The sequence below is a fragment of the Anopheles maculipalpis genome, chromosome 2RL (assembly GCF_943734695.1).
Source record: "Anopheles maculipalpis chromosome 2RL, idAnoMacuDA_375_x, whole genome shotgun sequence".
In the NCBI taxonomy this organism is placed as follows: Eukaryota; Metazoa; Arthropoda; class Insecta; order Diptera; family Culicidae; genus Anopheles; species Anopheles maculipalpis.
Window position 1 is genome coordinate 69,253,776 of NC_064871.1, and position 24,258 is coordinate 69,278,033.

At 42.0% G+C, this 24,258-nt stretch overlaps 1 protein-coding gene across 1 annotated transcript in view; it reads right to left on the reverse strand.

Moving 5' to 3' along the window:
- The window catches only part of LOC126556231 (DNA fragmentation factor subunit alpha-like), a 30,600-nt gene extending 6,930 nt beyond the window's left edge, over positions 1 to 23,670 (reverse strand). Inside the window, exon 1 of the mRNA XM_050211456.1 lies at positions 23,566 to 23,670. Coding sequence (XP_050067413.1) covers positions 23,566 to 23,595 — 30 coding nt within the window. The 5' untranslated portion in view covers positions 23,596 to 23,670. The remainder of the gene's footprint in view (positions 1 to 23,565) is intronic.
- Positions 23,671 to 24,258: the final 588 nt, after the last annotated feature.

The window sequence follows — 24,258 nt, forward strand, 5'->3', positions numbered from 1 at the left end:
TCGTGACACGTGACAGTGTTGTGAATTCCTTGCCAAAGCGTTGAACATACCTCTCATACACACGCAAACACTCTGAGAGAGGTGTTTTATTGGTCAGCAATAAAACAGTAAGTTATTTTGCCGAAGCGTCCAATCAATCATTGGCCGACAGCTTTGACAGCCGAAGTGCGGTGGAATGTGGACAAGCATTTCATTCATTGCTGGTTTGGGCACGTGCCCAGTCACCAACCAGTATCGCTCCTGCCACCAGTAAGAACTGTAGCGAAACGGCCAGCCTACAATGACCGTTCGCATTCGGAATGAATTGGTATGATTATAATTAATGGTACACGGGCACAAAGGCAGACTAGACAAATTGCTTGCAGTACGCGCGGAACTGCCACCGGGCGATGGAGACGCCTGGTCATTGAGCGTTAACGCGGCAAGAAAGGATGCGATGTGCGGCGGTAAACAATGGTACGGTTTTGCACTGTGTCTGTATGGGTGGTGGAAAAGCTTACCGACTGGTTTGCCTGTGCGACGTAATCAGACGTACCGTAGGGAAATAACGTAATTATGATGAACGGAAAATATACCTTCTGGCCATTTCCCACGAATTGGAGGGCGTGTAAAAGGAAAATTGCGAATCGTGTTGGTTAAAGGGTGAGTTTTAAAGTTTAACGGCGCAATAAACTTTGTTCTTCATGGTAATGATTGTCAAAAGTCAAAATAAGTAAATGATAATCATCCTTTACCAGAAACCCTCTGTCAATAATTCAAGGAAAACGATAATTTGGCTATCTGACACGTTTCGTTGGAAATATGTGGCGAATACGAATAATACTGTGACATTTCCTCTATTTTGTTTCGTAACTTTAAGCATGCCAAGCTCAGGGAAATAGAGCAAAATATATCGTAATCGGAACTGCTCAAATCTATTGCAATCATTTCCAGCTCAATTAACATAAGCAGAATGATCCTGCGAAAGCGTTCCACGGACTCCATCTTCATCGATCTGCCATAGTGCATAATAAATATTGCCTAATTCGATTAACGTTCGAGAGCCACACGGAACGGTTTGTATCTATGCGTTCGAACACGTAAAGCACTCGCACGAATCGAATGCCAATAGACGAGCCGTCACGTATCACGTTCATCCTCTCAGGGTGAAAGATGAAAAGTGATACGATTATGATCTCTTTCCTTCGATGGCACGTCAATGCTTGTACTGAATTTGATTACTTATTAATGCAATAAGTATGTCATCTTTTTATGCCGTTGGACGAATCCAGTAATGCAGTATCCAACGACTGTTCAAGGCTCCATGCATCTCTCTCTCTCTCTCCCTTGAAGAAAGCAGTCAAAGAAAAAGCTTTATTTTTATTCTTCGATTTATCTACCTCTCCACACTTCAGATCTATCAGCGCTTCCGAGTAAAGTGCTTCAGGTTGATGCGTAAGGTAAAGTGATTGTGATCTGGATGAAGTAAAACGATTTTTCCACCTGCCAGCTGTCAATCATGCGTTGAACTTACACGTGTAAAATGTGTGTTCCTTTCTTGAATCCCATCGGACACGAACATTTCAAGGTCCTTTGCGAAATTCAGGTTTCAGTAAGAGGTGCACCAAGTTAGCAAGGAAGGACACTTTATGGGCCCCAGATGGGAAAGCAATCTACCATAAGGAGGCCAAATGGATGGCAGGTCTTTATTACTCTACTAAAAGGTAATAGACTGCTTCTTCAACCTTGGTGGAAAGTTTCCGAAGGATACTAAAGTGTATTATTCTACGGTGAAAATTAATCACATAATGGGCGTCGGTGAAAAGGTGTGTAAAAATGAAAGCATTCTAGAACGCTTCGAAGATTCTCTAAGGTAACCTTGTTAAAATTTTATTCTGCTTTTGGACGGTTCGTCCATTAGCCGCATGAATGCGACTTAAAGGCAACAAAAACTCAGTAGGTTTCGTCTGCAAAATTATAATCCCTTACCTTTTACAACGAACGTTCGATTAACTTGTGAACGTTTTAACCAAAAGTTACAGGAATTTACAATTCCGGCTTTCACAAAGCTTCATGTACCAAGTGAGCTTCCAGCAGGTCCGTTTGGGTAGCATGAATTTTGAATATCAAACATCTGCACCCTTTTGGTGCATCGAAACATTGCATCGTACCATTCCCATTCGGGTTCTTTCGGGTTAAAATATCTGCATCCAGCGACCCTTTCAGCCATTATTTCTCAACCACAAACAAAATCCAATTAATCGTCGTCTAGCCTGTACGCTGTTTCAAACGCTACTTCTAGGCTACGGATGAGAGCATTAAAATTTAAAACAATTTCCGCACCTTTCTCTCTTGCTCTCCCTATTCCGCGGCTTTTCCCAAACCTTCGATAACGAATCGATAAAATGTTTCCACCACACAAAACACATCACCAGCACACATTGCCGCGCCCCGTTTTGGGGGATCGTGCGACACAAAATAACCGAATTATACCGCCGGAACGCCACGAATCCACGAATCAAATATTCATTGCCATTTCCTCAATCTAGAGAAGTTGGATGAGTTCTGGCGAGTTGGCGAGGATGGCGCAAGCGATTGTTCCGATCGATGTTGTGCCATTTTCGTATCACTCCGATCTGATGGCATTTTGATGACTATTCGCAGGGTGGCGTTGGAGATGAAGTTGTGCCAACCATTTGCAGGCGGCAGTTTAGTCAAACGAACGAGTGGTGACACTCTTGTTTCGACTGTGTTTTGACATCACCAATTTCCGACGAGCATTCGGTCAGGACAAATTGAGCGATACATTGGAACTGGAGGAGGAGGACTTTGTGGTACAATCGAACCGAAAGCTACGTAACCGCGTAATATTACAATCCCTAGAAATGTAAAATTTTCTGTCGAGGTAATACATCGAGTCAAAAATGTGCCTCAAATTAAAATATACGGAAAAGTAATCCATTTCTAACCACATACAAAGCAATGAGTTTAACTTTTCCCCTGTAAATGCCTTGGAGGAAACTAGAAATTGACCAAGTAAATCATGAATTATGGCTAAACATAAACTAGAGCAGTACAATTTCATCCTGAAATGCTCGACAGCACACGAAAAACTTCACCCACAAGACAATATGCTATTGCTGCTGCTGCTGCTGCCTCCTCTGCTTGCAAATGGTCGATCGAGAAAAAGTTTTCGCTCGATTCCATTACCGAAGTTGGGATCGAGTTTCCTCGATTTCTGCACTGACAGTCGGGAAAATTGTTTAGCGAAATGTGCCAATATATAGTATTACCATCAAGTGCAGTTCACTTTTACTTTGCAGATAGCACAACACACCATGCTTTGGCAGTACCCCGCTCTAAAGATGATATTTCAACGTTGTTTGAATGAACAATTGGGAACAATAGAAACCATGCTTTGTTACCGCAGTTCAAAAGGGCTTTTGATGATTGGGTGCACAGTCATACCGCCGTGACCTATTTTATTGGAAGTCTCGAGAAGCCTTTGTGGGACTTGAAATTATAATTATGACGAAGGTAGCAGCTGGATAGGGGGAAGGTAAAAAGCATGTAGTCGTGTAGTTCACCAGCTAGTCCCAAAAACTAGAACCTTTCGAGCAAGAAAGAAACCTAAAATCTTAACCCATTCTGTGGACAAATAAGGCTTGCTAGCGCTGAAAACACGGGAAACACAGAAAGCTTGATGAAAGATGAGACAACCAACTCCAACAATAGAACCATTCTAAAGAAGCTTAAACTTCTTACCAGCTGACTTCGGTACGGGTCGTTCGAGCAATCATAATTAGAATGAATAGCCTAGCAGTACCGTGCACTACGCTACCGGTAGGCGCACAAGTGGATGGCAAGTTTTTAATTGGAAACAAGTTTGCCCGGTTGAACTTTCGCACAGTGTGGCAGAACGAAACGGGTGGCATAATTTAGCTCGTACGGTCGTTTGCAGGATGAAGATAAACGGGGTAAAATTGTAGATAAACAGAGTGGATCTCACTATCTTAAGGTGGCTTTTGTGGAGGGTGGGACCGCTAACAATGCCACTAGGAAAACTGTAAATCGTGCTCCACCCGGATAGAGTCTGGGTTGAAAAATGATAAAATCTAATATAAATGCAAATGGGTAGGGAAGGCTGATGCTGACTGTGCTATAACCGAATCATAGTGTTTTGCTTAAACACTAAAAATATCTGGCTTCAGTTGGTCAAGTTGAGATCTTATAATATGGGATCTCTGATACATACTCTGTCCATCTGGAATAAGTCTCTCTCTTAATTTTTCATGTGTCGGTACATGTTATATGCCAATATCGCAGATGTTCCTATTCTGGCACGGTGGTCTATGCGACAGGGTCGCCGATCTTTACGCGGCAGTTTAAATCCGGAGTTTAAATCCCATCCGGACCGTTCACCCGTAGTGAAGCCTGACTATCCAACTACGTGGTATCGGCAAGTCTACTAAGCCTCTGGATGGCCGGCGTAACCTGGAAGGTCTTTAAGTTAAGAAGCAGATGTTCCGAAGCTTAAGCTGAGATCTGGATCATTTTTCATACATGTCTCGGCTCTTTTTGTATGGGAAAAGATTGACTAGTTAATCCTAAGGATTCTCCTCGAGCAATGTCTTCAATTGCAATAGTGTTTTTGAATGTATTTGGCCCTGCTTCTCGACAATTATTAGTGTCTCGTGTCTCGTCAGCGGCTCTTTCTTAAGCGATAGACTTATCGGCTCACTTCTTACACTTAACCACACATTTCAGAGCTTTTTACACATTTTATTTATTTTTGGTTTTTTGCTACAAGGGATTTTTTATTGAATTATAGAGCAGTTAGGAATTTGAGCAATACGGTTCTTACAAGCCGTTCTTACGGAATAAAAAAAGTTAGAAATTTAACAGCTTTAAGGACATATATATATTTTTTGATTTTCTTAACTTTTTCACCAGTTCTATAGTTGAAAGGACAATTTGATAACGGTTCTGCATCAAGAAAACGTTGCAACTTCTACTAAACCACGCTGACCCGCTTTATAATGATCATTGGTCACACCTCTACCCCAAAAAAGGTTTGAGAAGGATGAAACTATTGCGTGGATATTAAATTTAGCAAATACTGCATAAAGTGTTGTCAACGAACAACCAAGCAGGACGGTGGTGAGATTCAAATTACGCTCAAAACAATAACTAAACAACATTGGTTTTAGTGGGTTGAAATGCCCCCATGTTTCGTCAAAGACAATGGGTCACATTTCCGGGGAAACTTGCAAGTTCTACAGGATGTTGAATGCGGCACGGGGCAGTTTTACTCCCATGATCGCTATGTGCCGCAGGGAGGAAGGAGATATCCTGTCGGACGAGCGAGAGGTGATCAACAGGTGGAAGTGCTACTTCGACAGACACCTTAACGGAGCAGATGCAGCAGGCACCGAACTAGGCGCAGAACTACGACAGCCAGCATGACGGTGACGAGGTACCCCCGCCATCTCTGGACGAAGTCATCAATGGCATTAAACAGCTGAAATGCAACAAATCAGCTGGCAGCAATGGGCTGGTGGCCGGACCGTTCAAGATGGGTCCGGAGAGGTTTTCCGCCATCATGCAACGGCTGATTGTTAAGATTTGGGATCATGAAGAACTGTACAAAAAGAGCGCCAGGATGGACTGGGCTAACTTCCGGGCCATCATAGTCCTGAATGCTGCCTATAAGATCCTGTCCCGAATACTCTTCTGCACACTGGAACCGCTTGCTACATATTTCATCGGAAGCTACCAAGCGGGGTTTGTTGGAGGCAAATCGACAACCGACCAAATTTTTACTCTACGGCAGATCCTCCAAAAATGCTGGGAGCAACAGATCCCTACGCACCGCCTGTTCATTGATTTCCAGGCGGCCTACGATACCATAGATCGAACCGAACTATGAAACACCATGCAGCAGTACGGATTCCCTGGGAAGCTGGTACGCATTGTTCAGGGGAATCGTGCCTACGTTACTACTATAGGAGTTTATGGAGTCCCACATACTCCTGTGATGCAGAAGACTCCAACAACACACGAAATGTACGATTTACCGCACCTTGATATGCCCGGTAGTCCTCTACGGGTACGAGTCTTGGACTATGCTGACGGAGGACGCCAATGCTCTCGTCATTTTCGAACGGCGAGTGATAAGGACTACGCGTTAGCTGAGCTGTTTGGCGGTGCTGATATCCCCACCCACATGCCCCACCAAGAAGGTGCTCGTCAGCGACCCGTTCGGCACGAGGCGTAGAGGAGCACAGCGAGCTCGTTGGCTGGATCAAGTGGAGTCTAACTTGTCGGAGATCGGATGCATCCGTAGATGGAGGACTGCAGCCCTAGACCGAGTTTCCGGATTGGAGACCTGGCCATGTCGACACGATGTGCTCAATCCTGAGCAGGCCAAGAAGAAGCAGAAGAATGGGCCACATTAATTCGGCATGTCGCATGTAGCACTATGGTTTAGCCCGCATTCCCAAAAATATATCCACTACTTTCCTGTACTATCCAAGGACTGCGTTGCTGATGCATAAATTCATGTATTTGTAATGATCGACGGCTCTTCTGGCTTCAATGCATAAAGCCGGAAGGCCTGTTCTGAAAAACTAATCATTTGGTACAACATATTAATGCATATAACTACGCAACCATGGACCATCCATTGAATATATTTGACAGCTGCAAGCTTATCATGCGAAACGCTTTTACGAAGCACAATAAAGACTCGTGTCTCCGCATTTCCACTAACGACACATTAATGCAACCACATACATATCTGTCTTTTAAACTCTTTTTGTGCCGTTTTCTACCTTCACTCGACACAAGTTGATCATTGCAGCAGCGAACGAGTGCCACTGCTATTGCATATTGCATGAGCACGTCAAACGAGGACATAAAAGATGAGTGTCTAGATCCCCGCCAACAAACACTTCACACGGCATGGCCCCCGGGTTGGCGTATTGTGTGTGAGTATGGCAATTACATTCGTCATGATTTTCCGCATACATTTTATTATCCTACTCACCGACAACGCGGGATGCTAGATGGAGGACGATTCCAGCAGGATAAAAGGACGAAAAAGACATCACGAAAAATTTACCTTGTCCGGTGAATATGCAAACGATGCTCACACTTGTGTGCGATAGAAAGATTTTGTCTGAGCTTTTTCACTAAATCCGAGCGGTACTATTTTCGTGAAGCGAACCAAGGAATTACAGCCATACGGTGTATGTCCACTGGGGTGACCTTACTACCTGGTGTCCACCAGCTAGCGCCAGTAGCACTTATATGCTATTATCATAACCTCATTCCCGGCAGCCCACTAATGCACTGGATTATGAGCAACATATAATGCAATCTACTTGCATGCTTTCCGTGTTCCGAAGCACCGATAAAAGGTTGGGGTGTTGAGCGCGTGGATTAAAAACAATTTCACTCCTTGGAAACATGGGTAAAGAATACGCCAACTTACGGCAGCGAATGGGATTTTTGTACGTGCTGTTTTTTTGTTGTTTACTGTAAATTTTATCAATTTCTACCAGCAACAGACATTGTTTCTTGAGAATGTCTGCAGGAACCCCTCCCTTGGGCAGGCAAAGGAAACCGCCAGCATTCACGACTTGTTCACGCGCACCACAAGAAACATTCCACCGACACACGTTATGTTGCATGTTTAATGCTGCGGCATTGGGTATTCTCAACGATGCTGCTGCTGCTGCTGGTGCTGCTGCTGTAGTAAAGGGAGACCTTTTTTTTGGCCTTCAACACCAGCGGGAAATAAACAAGCAAGATGACGATTTGTATCGTTGCGATGCAAAACCAAATACCGGATAGCAACAGTTTTACACCACCTAATGCTGCATATTTTATGGAAATTGTTGAATGTTTGGGAAATTATTTGTCAAGAAATTAAATATAATTTTTGTTTTTATAAATAACCCTACTGTGGGGTAATGTTGGTAAACGCGATCAAGCAGTTAGGAAATTAACATTAAAATTTTTGTCTGTGAAATCAAACATCAAAATCAATCCTGCAACATTAAAATGTCTTCTGCAGGCAAATATTTTCGCTATAATTTATAAATATACAAAAAAATATTGTTTTCTTCACTACAATAAGCGTTGCGAAATCATTCTTGCATGTTCTCGATCCGTTGAGAAGAACATTTAATTTATTTTGCAAACAATTTCGATCCTCCAACTTTCTTCTAAGTGTCTGCAAACGTTAGACGGTCTTGATTCCAAATTCCCATCTGCCAACGGTGGGTGTGCGTGCAGCGATTTTTTTCTTCTGCCTATTTCATCCATCCCAAAAAGAAGGATCCTTTTAATGGGTTTCCTACCGTACAAACAAACTGTTGAAGGGCAATACATCGCACATCCGTTTGAAAAAAACCGCTCGTACAACAAAAGTAGCATGTTCCAAGAAAAACATTCGGCGGACATCACCGTCTAGGAAAAGCACACATGGGTCGTGGGTATGATTGCAGGCAGTAAAATAATTTTTTATTCTATTGAATTAGTTGTTATTGCTTCATTTGCTAAAGATTCTGAATTGTACGATAAGAATACAAAGGAGAAACATGTTTTCTTTCCATTTTGACACAGGCATACGAAAGAGACGCTTCAAAATTGCCCTTGATAAGCTGTGTTGAACATAACGTTTTGATAATAAAATGATTTCTTTTTGAAATTTAACTAAAAATTAAAGACATGTATACTACAGGATATTATACAGTGGGAATGACGAACAGATAATTAGAAAGGTCTACACTCCACAGGTGATTAGATGGTGAATGGATTTTAGCCCGATTCTAGGTTCAGAGACTTAATGTTATGAGAGAAAGGCTGTGGTACGGTTTCTGTCTCGGTTTTTGTTACCACCATTTTATTATTGTTCAAGCAATTTATTTATTTTTCAATACTTTTACATTTGAATATTGGCCTCGAATGCCATTTTGGACATTCCCTATCTAAAACATAATATTTTAGGATATTTTATCATAATATTAGGTGATGTATAACATTTCAAAGCTGTATAGAATTACGTACAAAATGGAGTAAAGCTTGAGATATGATATCACAAATTAAATAAGAAATATTGAAATAATCAAAAGCAATCAAAGTGGAACGTCTTTCGTACGACGCTCTTCCCGTAGTATCGAAACAATTTATAATGCTTGTTGAGCTGTGAAAACATTCTACACAAAAGAGAAGCTGAAATCTTTCTCGTAAGCGTGTTTCCAACATTAACCCCAATAACAGACTAACGATTTACTTCGAAGTAAGATTAATGTACAGTACGAGATTAAATCGTTTCAAGGTTTCCCCTTTTGGATTCTACCCTTCTATCTCGGCGATATTTGGAAAGGCCTTATTTTTGTTGCTATATTACGGATTCAAGTTCCATTGGCTCGTCCGTCGTGGATTAATGTGTGTTTTGGGATACTTTTTTCTCCACTCGAAATGGTCTTATGTAAGCATTCTACCGCGTCCGGATGACTGAGCGACAAAACAGACTTGCGAGTCTATGCCTTCGGATCCATCTTTCTTACGACAAAAGGGAACCTCTTGTGATGCTCCACTGTTACGGCTACGGTCGGGAAATAAAGAGCACTTACAGAACAGACAGTCTTAAATGGAAAAGCGAACGTTACCCATCAGCAACCACTGTTTCGTTCGTTCGCTTGACTAAACTTCAATTATGATCGATTGGTCAGTGCGAGTCGAGGAAAATGATAACACACAAAAAGCTCGTTGCGCGTGATGGTGCAAAAAAAAAGAAGACTCGCTAAAGAAAGCACCAAACATCGCAGTACATCTCGATCATCTCGAAAGGATGTACATTCGTGCTTGATTTGATTATGTGGTAATTTGATTTGACGATGAATAATGGCGATGGAAAAGGATCGTTGTTGTTACTATGGCTATCGCCTGATGTTGGTAAGTGATTTTGTTCCTTTTGTAATGCTTTGACCGGCAAATAGAACCTACAACATTGGCAGAGATGTGAAAAAGCATATTCAAACGGGTGTACAATCGTTTAATATTATTTCTCGCATCAAAGTAATATTCCGTTCGGTACGGTTGGAGAATACACTTACAGATATTTGGCCACTTAGCACCACAACCACAAATAGTCCGTTATGAAGCTGTGAGCTCGAGTTTCTGTCAGAACCATCCCTACCCAAATGTTAATGTACGGTCGAACATCGAAAGCTGCGTCCTTGCTCTACTGACCTCCCGAAGAAAAACGATTACGAGCGCTGAGTTTCGGGATAATCGGAAATTCTTCGCACGTAGTCCGGTGAAACGAGAGAACGAGCAAAAAGTTTATCTGGTGTTTTTTCTTTGCCGGCCTGATGTTGCCTGCATTGGACACATCGTAACATTACGCGAAGCACCAGCCTTTAGGTCATCTAGCAGCTTTATTCTCTGACCGAAAATGGAAGCTCGCGAGGATGTTACTGTTAGTGCTGGAGATAGAAAATCTGTCAGTAGCACACACCGTTTTACCATCGATTATGAAGGTTAACGCTGTAATTAATATGTTGAATGTCTAGGATTGCTGGTGCAGCGTAGCATATGTTTCATAGCAATTGGTTTAACACGCTTTTTCTCATGCATTAGATATTGACAGCGTCCTAAAATTTTTCCCGGAATGTTGGAAAGCCGTCGAATAGCAGCACGTGTTAGCATTTTTGAATTCTGTTACCCCTGTTTGATAAGTGAATCTAAAGGTTTGTTAATTTGTTCATTTATGCATCATTTAAATGGATCTTAAAACTCTCTTAAAGCATGCAAAGCTATCTTATTCAATAATACAAAAGGCGTACTAAGATTAAGACGCTAACGAGTATACGGACTCACGGAACAAGTACAATTGAGAAACGCAGCACGTGTCAAGGTGGGCGCATAGCGGTCAGACACGAAATTAAACACACGACACATTAACAAGAAACGGTCTGAGGAAATGAAATGTGTGCGGCGTTGCTCAAGGTGTAGTAGTCTCCTAGCTCGGACGACGAGTCGATACGATTGTGCAAAAGGCCCGCTACAAAGGATCTCTGCGTGTTTCAGGCACGCTCCCGTCACATATCTAGCCCGAGAAGCGCACAGCGACCGCTGTAATATCCGGGAGTCCTCGAAGAACGTAGAGCGAATTTTATGAATTTTCGCTGGAAGGACTCCAAGCGCGCCAGAAACCGAGCAGCTGTAGGACACCACACTACGGATGCGTAGCAGTAGAGCAAGCAGTAGAGCGTTTTAGCCAAAGTCGGATCACCTATATCAATCCCCAGACGCTTTGACAAATCAATAAGCTGGTTACCCCTTCCTCTTCTTGGCCTGCTCAGGATTGAGCACGTCGTGTCGACATGGCCAAGTCTCCAATCAGTTTCCAGGAAACTCAGTCTAGGTCTGCAGTCCTTCACCGCCGGCTGCATCCGATCTCCGACAGGTTTGACCCACGAGCTCGCTGTGCTCCTCTACGCCTCGTGCCGAACGGGTCGCTGACGAGCACCTTCAAGGTGGGGCATGAATCCGGCATCCGTCAGCATAGTCCAATACTCGTACCCGTAGAGGACTACCGAGAGTATCAAGGTGCGGTAAATCGTACATTTCGTGTGTTGTTGGAGCCTTCTACATCGCAGGAGTTTGTGGAGTCCGTAGTAGGCACGACTACCCTGAACAATGCGCCTTCGGATTTCGCTGCTTACGTTGTTGTCCGAAGTTACGATCGTATCAAGGTAGCAGAACTCCTCTACCACCTCGAGATCGTCGCCGTCAACTGATATTCTGCTTCCGACTCGGGCTCTATCACGGCCAGAGCCTCCGGCAAATTGGTATTTGGTCTTCGTCGCATCGATGCTTAATCCAATTCTATGTGCTCCAATTGATCATACAACTTCAACTTATCGTTAAGGAGTACTCCAAGGTCCCTGACACAACGTTTACGTTAAAAGCAGGCCATTCACGACGCACCACGGCTGGAATTTCTCTTAAACGGCCTGAAGCATTAGTTGATCAGTTCGATTGCAGATTGGATGGTATATTTTCGCATCATCGGCGTATCAAATGTGACTGTCAGTCGGAAGTACACGTGTGATGTTGTTTAAGTAAACCACGAAGAGTAGTGAACCGAGGACTCTCCCTTGTGGCACTCCTGATGCTGCGTCAATGTTACGCGGGATCCCATTTTCACGCAATTCCTTCGATTGCTCAAATAACAGCGCAACCCGCCTGTCAGCTGCTCGGGGAATCCGAGCACCTGAAGTTTGGCCAGCAGAATGAAGTGCGCAACACGATCAAATGAAGCCTTTTATGCCTCTGTATATGGCGCCAACCGAGGCGCCAGCATCGATGGCCTTATGGCAATGGCAGACGAACTTAACGAGGCTAGCAGTATTGTAACACAAGTTGACAAAGTGCGCACAATTCTCAATAAGCTCTGATGTATTTTTCAGCTCAAAATATTTAGATAACTGAAATGATAAATTAGAGAATATTCTAACTGTATGAAAAATCCTTTTTGATTATCGTATTCAATCCTTTGACGAGGCTATAATTAGTTAACTCGTTCCATTTTAGATCCATTAAGTGGACGAATTTACAATTATATCAATTAGATCAAACCACCATAATTTACTGCCACCTATTATCGATTAAAACGACACTCATTTTTAACGGAAGATTAACTTGGTCCATAAAATCAAAGGTAACTTTTGCACAGATCATTAACACCTGTAATTTGCCTTAATAGTAGTATCTGGTATGCAACCATTTTGCGTTTCATGCAAAGCCGTTACAAATAATCTATTTACGATTCATTTATTTTATTGCTCGAGAAATCCCGCACGGCATGTTGCCCCTCGAATTGGCCTACGCCGTCTGATATACCAACCGTTCGTCCGAAGTGGAAAAAAAGATAATAAAATCCAATGAATATCGAATACAGATTAGTTGAAACGCCTCCGCCCAAACGTCTGACGGAGTTCCACGGCACGGAATTCAATAAGGAGTGAATCACATTTTCACCCAAGCAAAACCAAAGTCGACTAAATAGCAAAAAGCGTTACACCATCTTCACGGTGTTCGATCGTTCGGTAATTATTTATTTCTTTCGGCGGCAGTTCATTTTCACCAAACGCACCCAAATACGAGGACCTTCACAGGAAACCTCTCAAATTTCCGTAAGCATTTCGTCAGCTTTTGTTGCTGACTTTAGCATTCTTTCTTTGTTGAACGTGATGTTGACGAAAGAGAAGAAAAACAACTACGGTTAAATTAAATGAAGTAAGCTTTCGGTGGTGCTTATTAGCGTGGAAACAGCCCCAGTGAAACAAACCGGTTGGTGTTAACAATATCATTCCGTGAAGCGGAGAAAATGAAGCGAACCTGGCCTTGCTTAAGGGCTTTTTCCGAAAGGTTAGCAAAGAAATGAGAATGAAAATGTGATTTTAATTACATTTGGACGCCACAACACTGAACCGAGCGTCTCGTTTCATCCAGACCGAGTCAACACGTTTCAACTTGCTCTCGAAACATTTAATATGAAGTAAAATGTGCAAGTCATATGGATAACTTTTAGCATGCCCATAGCCTCGGTTCAGGCCGTACCAAAATTTGACAGAGACAATTTTATTAACAAAAAACTCCACCGTTCCGGCACAGCTGACGGTGTCGGTGTCCAGCTGATGAAAAATGGGAATGGAAAATTGACCAAACAGCACCAACAGAACAAAATAAAAAAAGGCTGCAAATTTCCACGGCCTTCATTCCTTTATACTTCTGCACATGGGGTCAGTTTTCATTGTGCATGATGATGAAAATGAACACATAAAAAAAATCAACCGAGTAAAAGTTATAAATTAGGATCTTCCTGTTCCACCCGTAGTGAGGCTGCTGAGCTTTTTTTCTCTCACAACGGAAAAGTGCTAAGTGAGTATGACGGTAACGGTTATTGCACCATACAACACAGCAAACGCAGCCAGCGAACGTCAGCACACTGCACACCTTTAATGATGTTGCATAATTTATCGTTTTCCAGGCACCGTCACCGTGTACGATGCAGTTTTGCCTTTTTCTAGTCTATTCGGGGGTTTTTCATCGAATGAGCTTTTGCCGCTTAGGAGAGCTTTCGAAAAGTCGTAGGGAACCATTTCTTTTATTTTCACACTCACGTATTTGAAAAAAAAGGTGAAAGGGTGCTCTGTCTGTTCAACTGTGAGGTGGAACGGAATTTTATAGGCTGCTACTTTCGTATAAAAAAGAAAATGTATTCCGAGGGCTGGAAGCAACAAGAAATTTAAAAAATGTTTTGGCCGGTCTAGCTTTAGAGTATTTGAAGTGCAACACACACGTCTAGGTTACAATAACAGGTGGACAGTGTGTTCTGCTGGTAAGACTGAGTATACCGTAACTATTTTATTGTAAGTCTAAAATCATTTCCTATTTAATCTCATGCCAATTTTTACAAAAATTCACAGTTAAGTATTACCATTTTTTATTGTTTCCTGATGTGCAGAAACATAGTTCTCTGACAATCACAAAGACAACAAAATAATAAATTTTCATTTATAGTACGTATCGTTCGTACGTACGTACGTAGCTTGAAAGATAGATTATTATGTGCTATAATCGTTTATGTTTTTCCTCGGCTTAGGGTACGAAGCTAGGAATCGGCGTGAGTGCCTTGGATAAAAAGCTTAAGGTGATAGGGCAAAGGTCCTCTCAGCTAACAATAGTGCGAAGAGACAGGAGATTTTTAACACACCTTCGCACGCAACACACTACTGTGCCCGAAAAATTAAGAGGCTTTTCCTTTTGTTTCTTAAATGTTTTTTTTATTAGGCCAAATGAAGGTCATCCATCACCTTCGAAGTAGTCCCCTTCCGATGCAATGCACCTCTTCCACCTCTTCTCCCACTCCTCGAAGCAGGTGGAGCAGGTGGAAGCTGCTTCTATCTCCGCGATAGTGTCCAAACGGAGTCCCCGAACGGTGTACACGAACAATATGTGTATGGGAGGGCCGTATGGGAGGGTTCATTATCGTGGTGTAAAAACCAGCTGTTGTTTTTCCACAAATTCGGCCACTTTTGTCGGATGGAGGTCCGCAACCGCCGCATTACGCTTAGATTACGCGCTTCTTGTTCACCGTTTGGCCCTTCGGAAGAAATGTCTTGTGAATCACCCCACGGTAAACAAAGATTACCGTTAGCATCACCTTGATTTTCGACCGGCTTTGGTGCGACTATTTAGGCTTCGGCTCGTTCAGGGAACACATTTTTCTTCGACTTAGATTCTTCCACGAAGGCTTTTTGTAACATCCGCAATGTTTCCGCAGCGTTTATTTCACTGTGCAAACAAAATTTGATACATGCGCGCTGCTCCACAAACTTGGACATGGTCAATATGGACAAAAACTCTCGGCGCAGCTCCGAAAACAAAGTCTCACTCCTAGCCGAGTTGATGTTGTGACTTGAAGCGTGGCAGAACTGTCAAAAACATATATATTTAACAGGTTGGCTGATAAGTCCCCGGTCTAACAAAGAAAAACACATTTTTTTGTCAAAATTCGTTTTTATTATTCAACATAGTTCCCTTCAAAGTTTAAATTTACTCAACACAAGCGGTGTTGACAATACGGCACTGGCCCGTCATTATTAATTATAAATAAATAGTTCCCTTCAAGAGCGATACAACGATTATAACAACCTTCCAATTTTTTGATACCATTTTGGTAGTACTCCTTCGGTTTTGCCTCAAAATAGGCCTCAGTTTCGGCGACCACCTCTTCATTGTAGCTAAATTTTTTCCCTGCGAGCATCCTTTTGAGGTGTGAGAACAAGAAAAAGTCGCTGGGGGCCAGATCTGGAGAATACGGTGGGTGGGGAAGCAATTCGAAGCCCAATTCATGAATTTTTGCCATCGTTCTCAATGACTTGTGGCACGGTGCGTTGTCTTGGTGGAACAACACTTTTTTCTTCTTCGTTCTTTTTTCGTTCGTCAAGCAACCGAAAGTTGCTTGACAAAAGACGCTCTGTCTCACAAACTAATTGACATACAGACGTCAAATTTTGACACGAATCATTTGAAGGTTGGTGCTATATAAAAATAATATTCATTTAATACTAGCGGCGCCATCTATGTGTCAGACCGGGGACTTATCAGCCAACCTGTTACGAACGAAAAATAAAAACAAGAGGCTTCTTTTGGCGCGCGAAATTTGATATCCAATGTCGCCTTTCGGACACAGTAGTATTCCTAATCCACACAACAATTCGACCCGCGCTTCCCCAAAAGCACCACGAGATAGGAACAATTAAGGTGTAACGGATAATGTGCAATAAATGCTATTTTTATGTTCGCCAGCTGCAAGAGCAGAGAAAAGAGCAGGACGTAGTTACGAGACAGTAACATGGCTGGAGGCGCCCAGTACTTTATAAAACAAGCTACAAATTTGAATATTTTTTTATTTACATTTATTTTAAGAATGACATTGCAACAATGATTGCAGGAAAAGCCCCATTGATTTAGATTATATACACAGTCAACCGTCACAGTAAGCCGTCATTCTTAAAATAAATGTAAATAAAAAAATATTCAAATTTGTAGCTTGTTTTATAAAGTACTGGGCGCCTCCAGCCATGTTACTGTCTCGTAACTCAAGCATTTAAATTTATAGCTTAATTAGTAAAGTACTGGGCGCCTCCAGCCATGTTCCTGTCTGGCATGACTCTTGTGTAGCGCAATCAACACATTAAGAAGCGTGCAAAACGAATATTTCAATAACATTTAATACTTTTTAATTGCTGTGTGTAAACATGTATTTCTTGGATAATTTTTAAATATGAACTATACATTTCCTACCATGAAAGCGATTAATCATATAACTTGATCATATAAGGCATTTAAGTACATATCAATACCATGCTATAATGTAAAACTGTTGTAAATTATGCTTCGTCTGTTCAAAATAAAAAAGATGATCAAGAAATATTAAGAAAAAAATATGATACAGAGAAAATTTTCTTTTTCTTCTTGACTCAAAGACCTTAAAAGCCAACGACCATCGAATGGCTTACGAGACTTGCTGATACCACGTAGTTGGATAGTCAATCCTCACTACGATAGAAAAGATCAACGCCGAGAAAAAAAAACTTATTTTTGTTATATTTGTAAAGACGCTGTAAAGATAAGTTATAATGTTCGATCCGCTGTGTGATAAAACATTAAACTATTCCACTGTTTCGTTTTTTTCCCAATACTATCTGGCAAAACACTACTGACATACTTGAACTTTTCCCTGAATCAATCACGCAGGGAAACAGGACACCGATAATGCTAACAAACAGCAAGAGTGCCTCTAGCCAGAAGCATTCTTCACAAAGTTTGGGAGATGGAACATTGAAGGCTCATGCGGAATCCAACGACCATAAGAGCAAGTACGCACAAGAATGACAGATGTTTAACGGGACAAATATTTACTCTCTTTGAAGGCGTACGGCATTTCGTTCGAATCGGAACACGTAGTCTCCTGGTAGATGGCAACCGGACAGATTTGTTTGATACGAAATTGAACCCTTGCTACGATTTTTCGATCGTCAAACCCCGTTAACCATTGTCACGCTCAAAAGACGAATCTGAGTGGAATAATCTTCCAACGGAGTTAAGATGATTATTTGTTTCGATATTTCGACTCTGAGGATAGAAACAAGGAAGCGAGCTGCCAGTTGCTCTATCGCAAAACCAATAACCAAAGCATAATCTGCGAACGTCCTGTAAGGGAATACAAATGTTATAAACTTGTTTCGCACACTGACACACAAAACCCTAATCGTACGTGTTATAATCGCCGCTATAATCTCGCTTTACGGGCGAATGTTTCAATACCAGCTGCAGCTGTGCACTCCAATGTTCCTTAAGCCCTTTCCTGATCGCATATCACCATTCGTGACGCGGAATATTACTGCAGTGCTCATTATTGCTGATCCATCGCTCGGGGGAAAAAAGGCAGCTAAAGCCTGGTGGAAAGGAAAAAAAAGCGAGGAGAATCTGGTTCTCTAGTTTGCCTGGAGGGATAGCACAAAATGGAAAACGCACGTCGGTAGAGAAAAAAGCAATTTCCGACATTCGTTTTGCAGATTCATGGCTTTTTCCGGTCTGAATGTAAGCTATAGTGCTGCAGCATTCCTCCCCAGTATCTAGCCACATCCACACGAGCATCAGATGACTTTACAGCATTTTTCAAGGAAACAAACGATCAATCAACTCATCAGTGCGCTCCCGTTTGTGTCACTTTGGTATGATTTTCTTACCAACTTTGTGGAGATTTGTTTGTGAGCGAGTTCCAAGCGGAGCCGGATTTTCCTTGCCTAGGAAAAAAAAAACCTCACTGCAGTCACGCAACAAAGCTGGGTGTCAGTTTGGGTTGTGCAGCCAACTGATTGGAGGATGCGGTTTAGCTCAAACAAACCGCAACAAATAGTCTATTTGGTGCGGTTCGTTACGAACAACCAATGACGCACACGAAACGCAATTAATATTTCCACAACGATTTCTTCCCACATCAATCTATAGGACACGTTGCGAGAATTGAGTAGGTGAACAGAAAGAAAAAAACAAAGCCTCGCTTTAACCATCCCTGCGAAGGACGCATAGGATGTGTGGCATTATTGGTTTTATTACCGGGAAAAGTTGTTACTTTGGCTGTCTGTTTCGTTTATGTTCCATTTATATGCTATCGCTGGTGGGGATATAGAGAGGATTCTGCCATCGAGATTGTGAATCCTTCAAGTTCCTCCCCTGTGCAGAGCACACAGTCACACTATTCCTTAGAAACGAAATTATTCGCTTCTATGCCTCGTAACCCTTAATTTGGATGTATTATTAGACATTTTGCAAAATCCTGACAGCGCCATTACTTTGCTTCGTTAAAGAAGAAATTGATTTTTTCGTCTTTTTTTTTTTTGGGGGGGCTTTCGTTTGCTCGGGTCGGCCAGACAAGAAATGCCAAAAATAGTACCGCTCAAAGAAGGTACCTTGTGTGTGTGTGTGTGTGCCGTGATACTGTCAAGAACATTTCGTGTTCTGCTGCATTCACTGGTGACAAGGCTAGGTGACTAACCTAGTCGAAACCGATAGCTCAGAAAAGCCAACCGTACTATGGCTTGTTGGCTTTCCTTTTTAGTAGCGCTCGGGGATTTTAATGGAAACATAAAGCCTTTCTTCCCACATAAACATGAGGCGGTCCTACCGAGATCCATCAACCATCAACCAGCACTCCTACCCATGGGAAGATCCACGAAAAGACGGGCCAGCAGAGGTACTATTATGGCCGACCAAAATGTGTCCACGAGGATGTGTAACCCTTGGGCCGGGATGTTCCATCATCTGCCGAGGTAATAGTCACGCGGGTCAAGATCATGACGACGACGATGATGATGGCTATGACGGTTGTTTGGACAAGGATGCTAGGCCGCCGTCACCGAAAAGCGTTTTAGTATGCTTTCGTTTCTCTCTTTTCTCTCTCTCTCTCTCTCTCTCTCTCTCTCTCTCTCTCTCTCTTTCTTTTATATTTCACGAAACTCGTATAACCCGAATAACCTAGAGAGGATGCAAATGAGACGCGTCAGTGACAGCTTTGTCGCATCCTTTTCATCAGTCGATTTTGAAGGGTTTTGGGAGGTTAGTTTTTTGGAGGATTTTCCGGCGCACGGACCGGAGTCAGTTTCAGCCAAGGCTTTTCAATGTATAAAAGTGGATGCAGAGGAAGGAGATTTTATTGCGAAGCGCTCTTGAAAGTAAGAGAAAAGAAAGCCAATTTGAATGTTCAATGAGGTTGCGACTAGCTTTAGAGCAGACCTCTTTAAATGCTTTCGTTTGATTCTCTTTAAAGGCGTTAAAAAAGGACATTTTATTACGCAAAAAGGATATTATTTAAAGTAGATGAAATATTGATAGGGCTGCCATGAAAATCTTTTGATTTAATAATTTTAATATCGTTTTATTTAACCAAAAAAAGTCAAACGGAGAATTCTAAGACCCAAACAAAGTTAATTGACAAAAACGTTTTATTAAATCGCTAAAAACATGTCAATCGAAAGAAAATTAAACTTAATCGTGCCACAAATGAATGCACACACTCGTCAGGGTGCACGATCGGGCATAATTTATTCATCATTTGATTTTCCTTGCCAAGGAAACCTCATCAAATGCCATCCGGACAAAAGTCGCGCACCAACACCATCCCAACTGAAAGGTTCGGGAAACGGAAGGAAAGCAATTGATTGTGCCAATGATTTATGCGCAAAATGTGAACAGCCCATTCAAGGCCCGTACCGTGCAGGGAGCGCAATATTTATTTCAATTGAGAAAAACGTCTCTCGACTCCGCCAACGCGCTAAACTGGTATTTCATGAATGAAGAATCAATTCTGCTGAGAGGGGAAGCCAACATTCTTGGAACGATTCCGACATGCCGGTCTGGTGTGTTTACCGTGTGTCTGGCTTGCGCTGGGGAGGTGGGTGAGCCAAACGCGTGACAGTGGTAGTGCAATGTCCTTTTCTAAGGTCCATCCTACGCACGATCGTTGTCCTGTCCTTGGATTGTGTGGCGCGTGTTAGGGCTGCCATGCTTGGCTGTACGTTCAATTTCTTTAAAGGTCAAAACGCTGCCTAGCTTAGCTCGGGCTACGCAAAGCTGGATAATGCTTTGCTTTTTTTAAAAAAACCTTTTCATCGCCTCTATAAATTGGATACAGCGACGCGGTGGCGTCTGTTTGAAGGGTTAAAAAGTTGACAGTACTGCTATACACAACGCCGTTCCATTAAGGGATTCTTTTTAATTCAAATATTTGACAAAATATTATGTACCATCGGGCTATCAAGCATCTTCAACACTCGACAACAAAAGTTGTCTTCACGCACTCGTCTGCGAGACACTGCGTTCCGCTGGTTTTTTTTATGGTTCATCGGAACAAACACAACACAGCATCGAGATAAAGGACTTCGCATTGAAACAAGTGCAGACATTTCAGCATACATAACTTTCAAAAGTAGAATTCTTACAAACGTGTAATGCCACTCTAAATTAAAGCTCTCCCCCCCCTTTGAAGGAACTCTTTCGGTGCCATTTGCCAACGTAACGCTAGGACGGTGCGATTACCGTCGTGGCGCAAGACGGTTTTCTCATTCTGTGGGTCGAAACTTTCCGCACTGGGTGTGATGCTGTTGCGAACGGTGAGCGAGTAAAGTAAATAAAAATGTGTTCATTTACGGTTCGGTTGCGAATGCCACGTGTTGTTGGAAGGAAGAAATTTTCCGGCTTCATGGCACCAAGTGTTCTAACCGCGAGGAAGGAGATGCGAATAAAACAATATTCCAATGCGATGAAATGTTGTTTGCTGTTTACTGGTTTTTAAGAAATACAGATACAAAAATATGGAAGGGTGAGTAAGAAACAATTAAGATGGTAGAGTTACGCACATAACATGAATTAAGCAGAGTTTAGTCGTTTATTTCTTATTATAAAATAGTTGGTTTGAGCACATGTTGCACTCGTAGTTGGAAATTATGTTCTAAAGAATAACTTAACAGCTTGGTAGCCGAGTAAATAAAATAGAATTTGAAATATAAACCTTAGTAAGTTATTAAAAATTATTCAATTTAGTTAAAAAAAATATTCTAAAATTAAAATATTTTTTTGACTTTCTTTGATCTATGTCCTTGGATGAGCTCAAACCTTTCTGCTTTAATTCCTTTAGAATAAATTATATTCACTATTACCTGCAATGTAACATAGGTATGTCAAACTGGTGACCCGCGGGCCCTCGTAGACTTTGAATGTGACCCGCGAGAACGAATTTAGATTTTGTACTGAAAGCATTTTTTAAATTATAACCAATTTTCGACACTTTAACAAATGTTCTGAATTTTATAACGTCCTAAATAATCGACAATTTGAAATTCGTTTAAGTGCGTCTGTCACTGAATTTGAAACAACACGGAGTTTCGTTTGTTGTCATGCCATAATGTCGTTCTCTAAATTGCCTCTTCTGCACAGTTTTACCAGAAATAATCTCGTTCTTGAAATTTAACAATGAATATGATAAGCACATGTGAGCGGTTGGGTGGTTTAGGCGACAACGGCGCCGGTCTTCACACGGCAGGCCCGGGGATTCAAATCCCATGCGGACCGTCCACCCGTAGTGAGAACTGACCATCCAACTACGTGGTATCCGAAAGTCTGGCAAGCTATTCGATGGCCTGCGTGGCCTTGGAGGTCGTTAGGTCTAGAAGAGCTGTAGAATCTTGTATTTCTAACAGATATTATAGGACATTTCGACTATCTGGATATGATATTTCAAGTGAAAAGGAATTACTTAAAGCAGGAATTATTTGAATCCCATATTCTACATTACAGAAAAGACCGATTTCTTGATTTTAAAGAGTTGGAACATCTATTTTCTTTGATTGTTTGGGTCGTTTTCCGTCGAGGTCCAAAAGCTTCCTTTTTTTTAACTATTTAAATAAATAGTATGTTCACAAAAAAATTAAATAAATAATACCGAAGGGAAACATGACAAAAGTGCATAGTGAGATGAGAGATATGAAGACAACAACAACAGATAGACAATGTAGAGTACGGAAATGGATGAACTATTTGAGCTTACTAAAATGACGCAAATCAATTAATTTAGTTAATAACACGTGTTATGTTTCATATGATTATTATCAATACAATAATCTAAAGCGGACGCCAGCTTTCACTCGACAGGACCGGAGAGCATATCCCAGCCAAACAGAGTAATGATGAGTAACTATCTAACTACTACGAGGTATCAATCAATTCTCGTATGTCTTTTTATGACCAACATGACCTATGGGTCGTTAAGCCTTGAAAAGGAAGACAAATATAATGGGAAAAAGCGTTACACATTTTTCAACAGCATTTGTGACATTTTGTGCTGCTGAATAGTGGTTCTCCCAGGCCGTTCTAAATAAAAAAAAACTTGTCCTCTGAAGATTCTTCCCGCTGTGTATGACAAACAAAATAAAAGCTAAATAATTTGCAAGTACGATATCTCTAATCTCATCCTGAATAGTGCTCATCTGTCACCAAATAATGAAGTCTAATGAAGGAACCACCTTGAGCCACATCTCAAGCAAACAAACCTTGTCCTCCTTCGTATAATAAGTTCTTGAGATGCAGCATCATCTCTGCACCGTTTCCTTTTCTATATGCCGCCACACACACACTCACAAATACAACCTTACGGCCATGGAGACGTACTCGACCGCTTTTAGAAAAGCGGGTCAGTAAAGCTTCCGACTCGAGAAGAAAAGATTAGTTCCTTCCGCAAGCATTAAATTCCTTTTGCATACGGATGCAGTGCTACGGATCGTGTCACCGCAACAGCAGAGGAGAGTTGATGACGGTGAATGAATTGAAGCATCCCACAGGACGGCAAGGTGTTCCCATTTTCGCGTGCCATCCTCTGTAATCTGTTCGGGGGATGGTTCGGGTTCGAACGAAGGACTCTTGCTAGCATTATTTTCTTACCTTGTAGGGCTTTTTGTTGTCCTCCTCCATGGTTTACTTGTGAGATGGAGCGGTTCGCGATATATGTGTGTGTGAATGTATGAGTGCGTGCGAGCTGCAACGGCGTTGGTAAGACGAACAAGTGCGGGCCCTGGCTGATCGACGCGACACAAAAGGTCTTTATATCACAGACACAACGTGCAGCGTGCACCTTCTTACGATTTGTCACCACACAAACACGCCGACGCACCGTCAATAATGCACGGCGAATAAAACGTGCTGATTGCAGCGAAAACTTGGCACAACACAACACCACAAACAGAAGCAAAACCACCAGCGCACCTCTTTTTTGACAGCTGGCTGGCTGCAGCAAACAACAAACACGACCGCGCGAACTGAATACGCTGTGAGTAATGCGAGATAAAAACGCGTGAGTTGCATGCTGCGGGCTCCACCTTTCGGGTGAGAGAGCATTCGACTGGGAGCAGAATTTTATTGCGTGAGAAATTCAGCGTTTCTCTCGCGGAGTTGTTGTTTGCAAACAATTTCCAAACCCATGTAGACAAATTCCATGCGAAACAGTTTGTAGAAATTATCAGGAGCTGAGTTGAGAATTGTTTCAATGTTTACTGTATTTGTAATATAACTAGGTATGACTTGAGGATTAGTTGTATGTAAGCGAGCAAATCGTTCACATCAATCCCATTCGCTTTA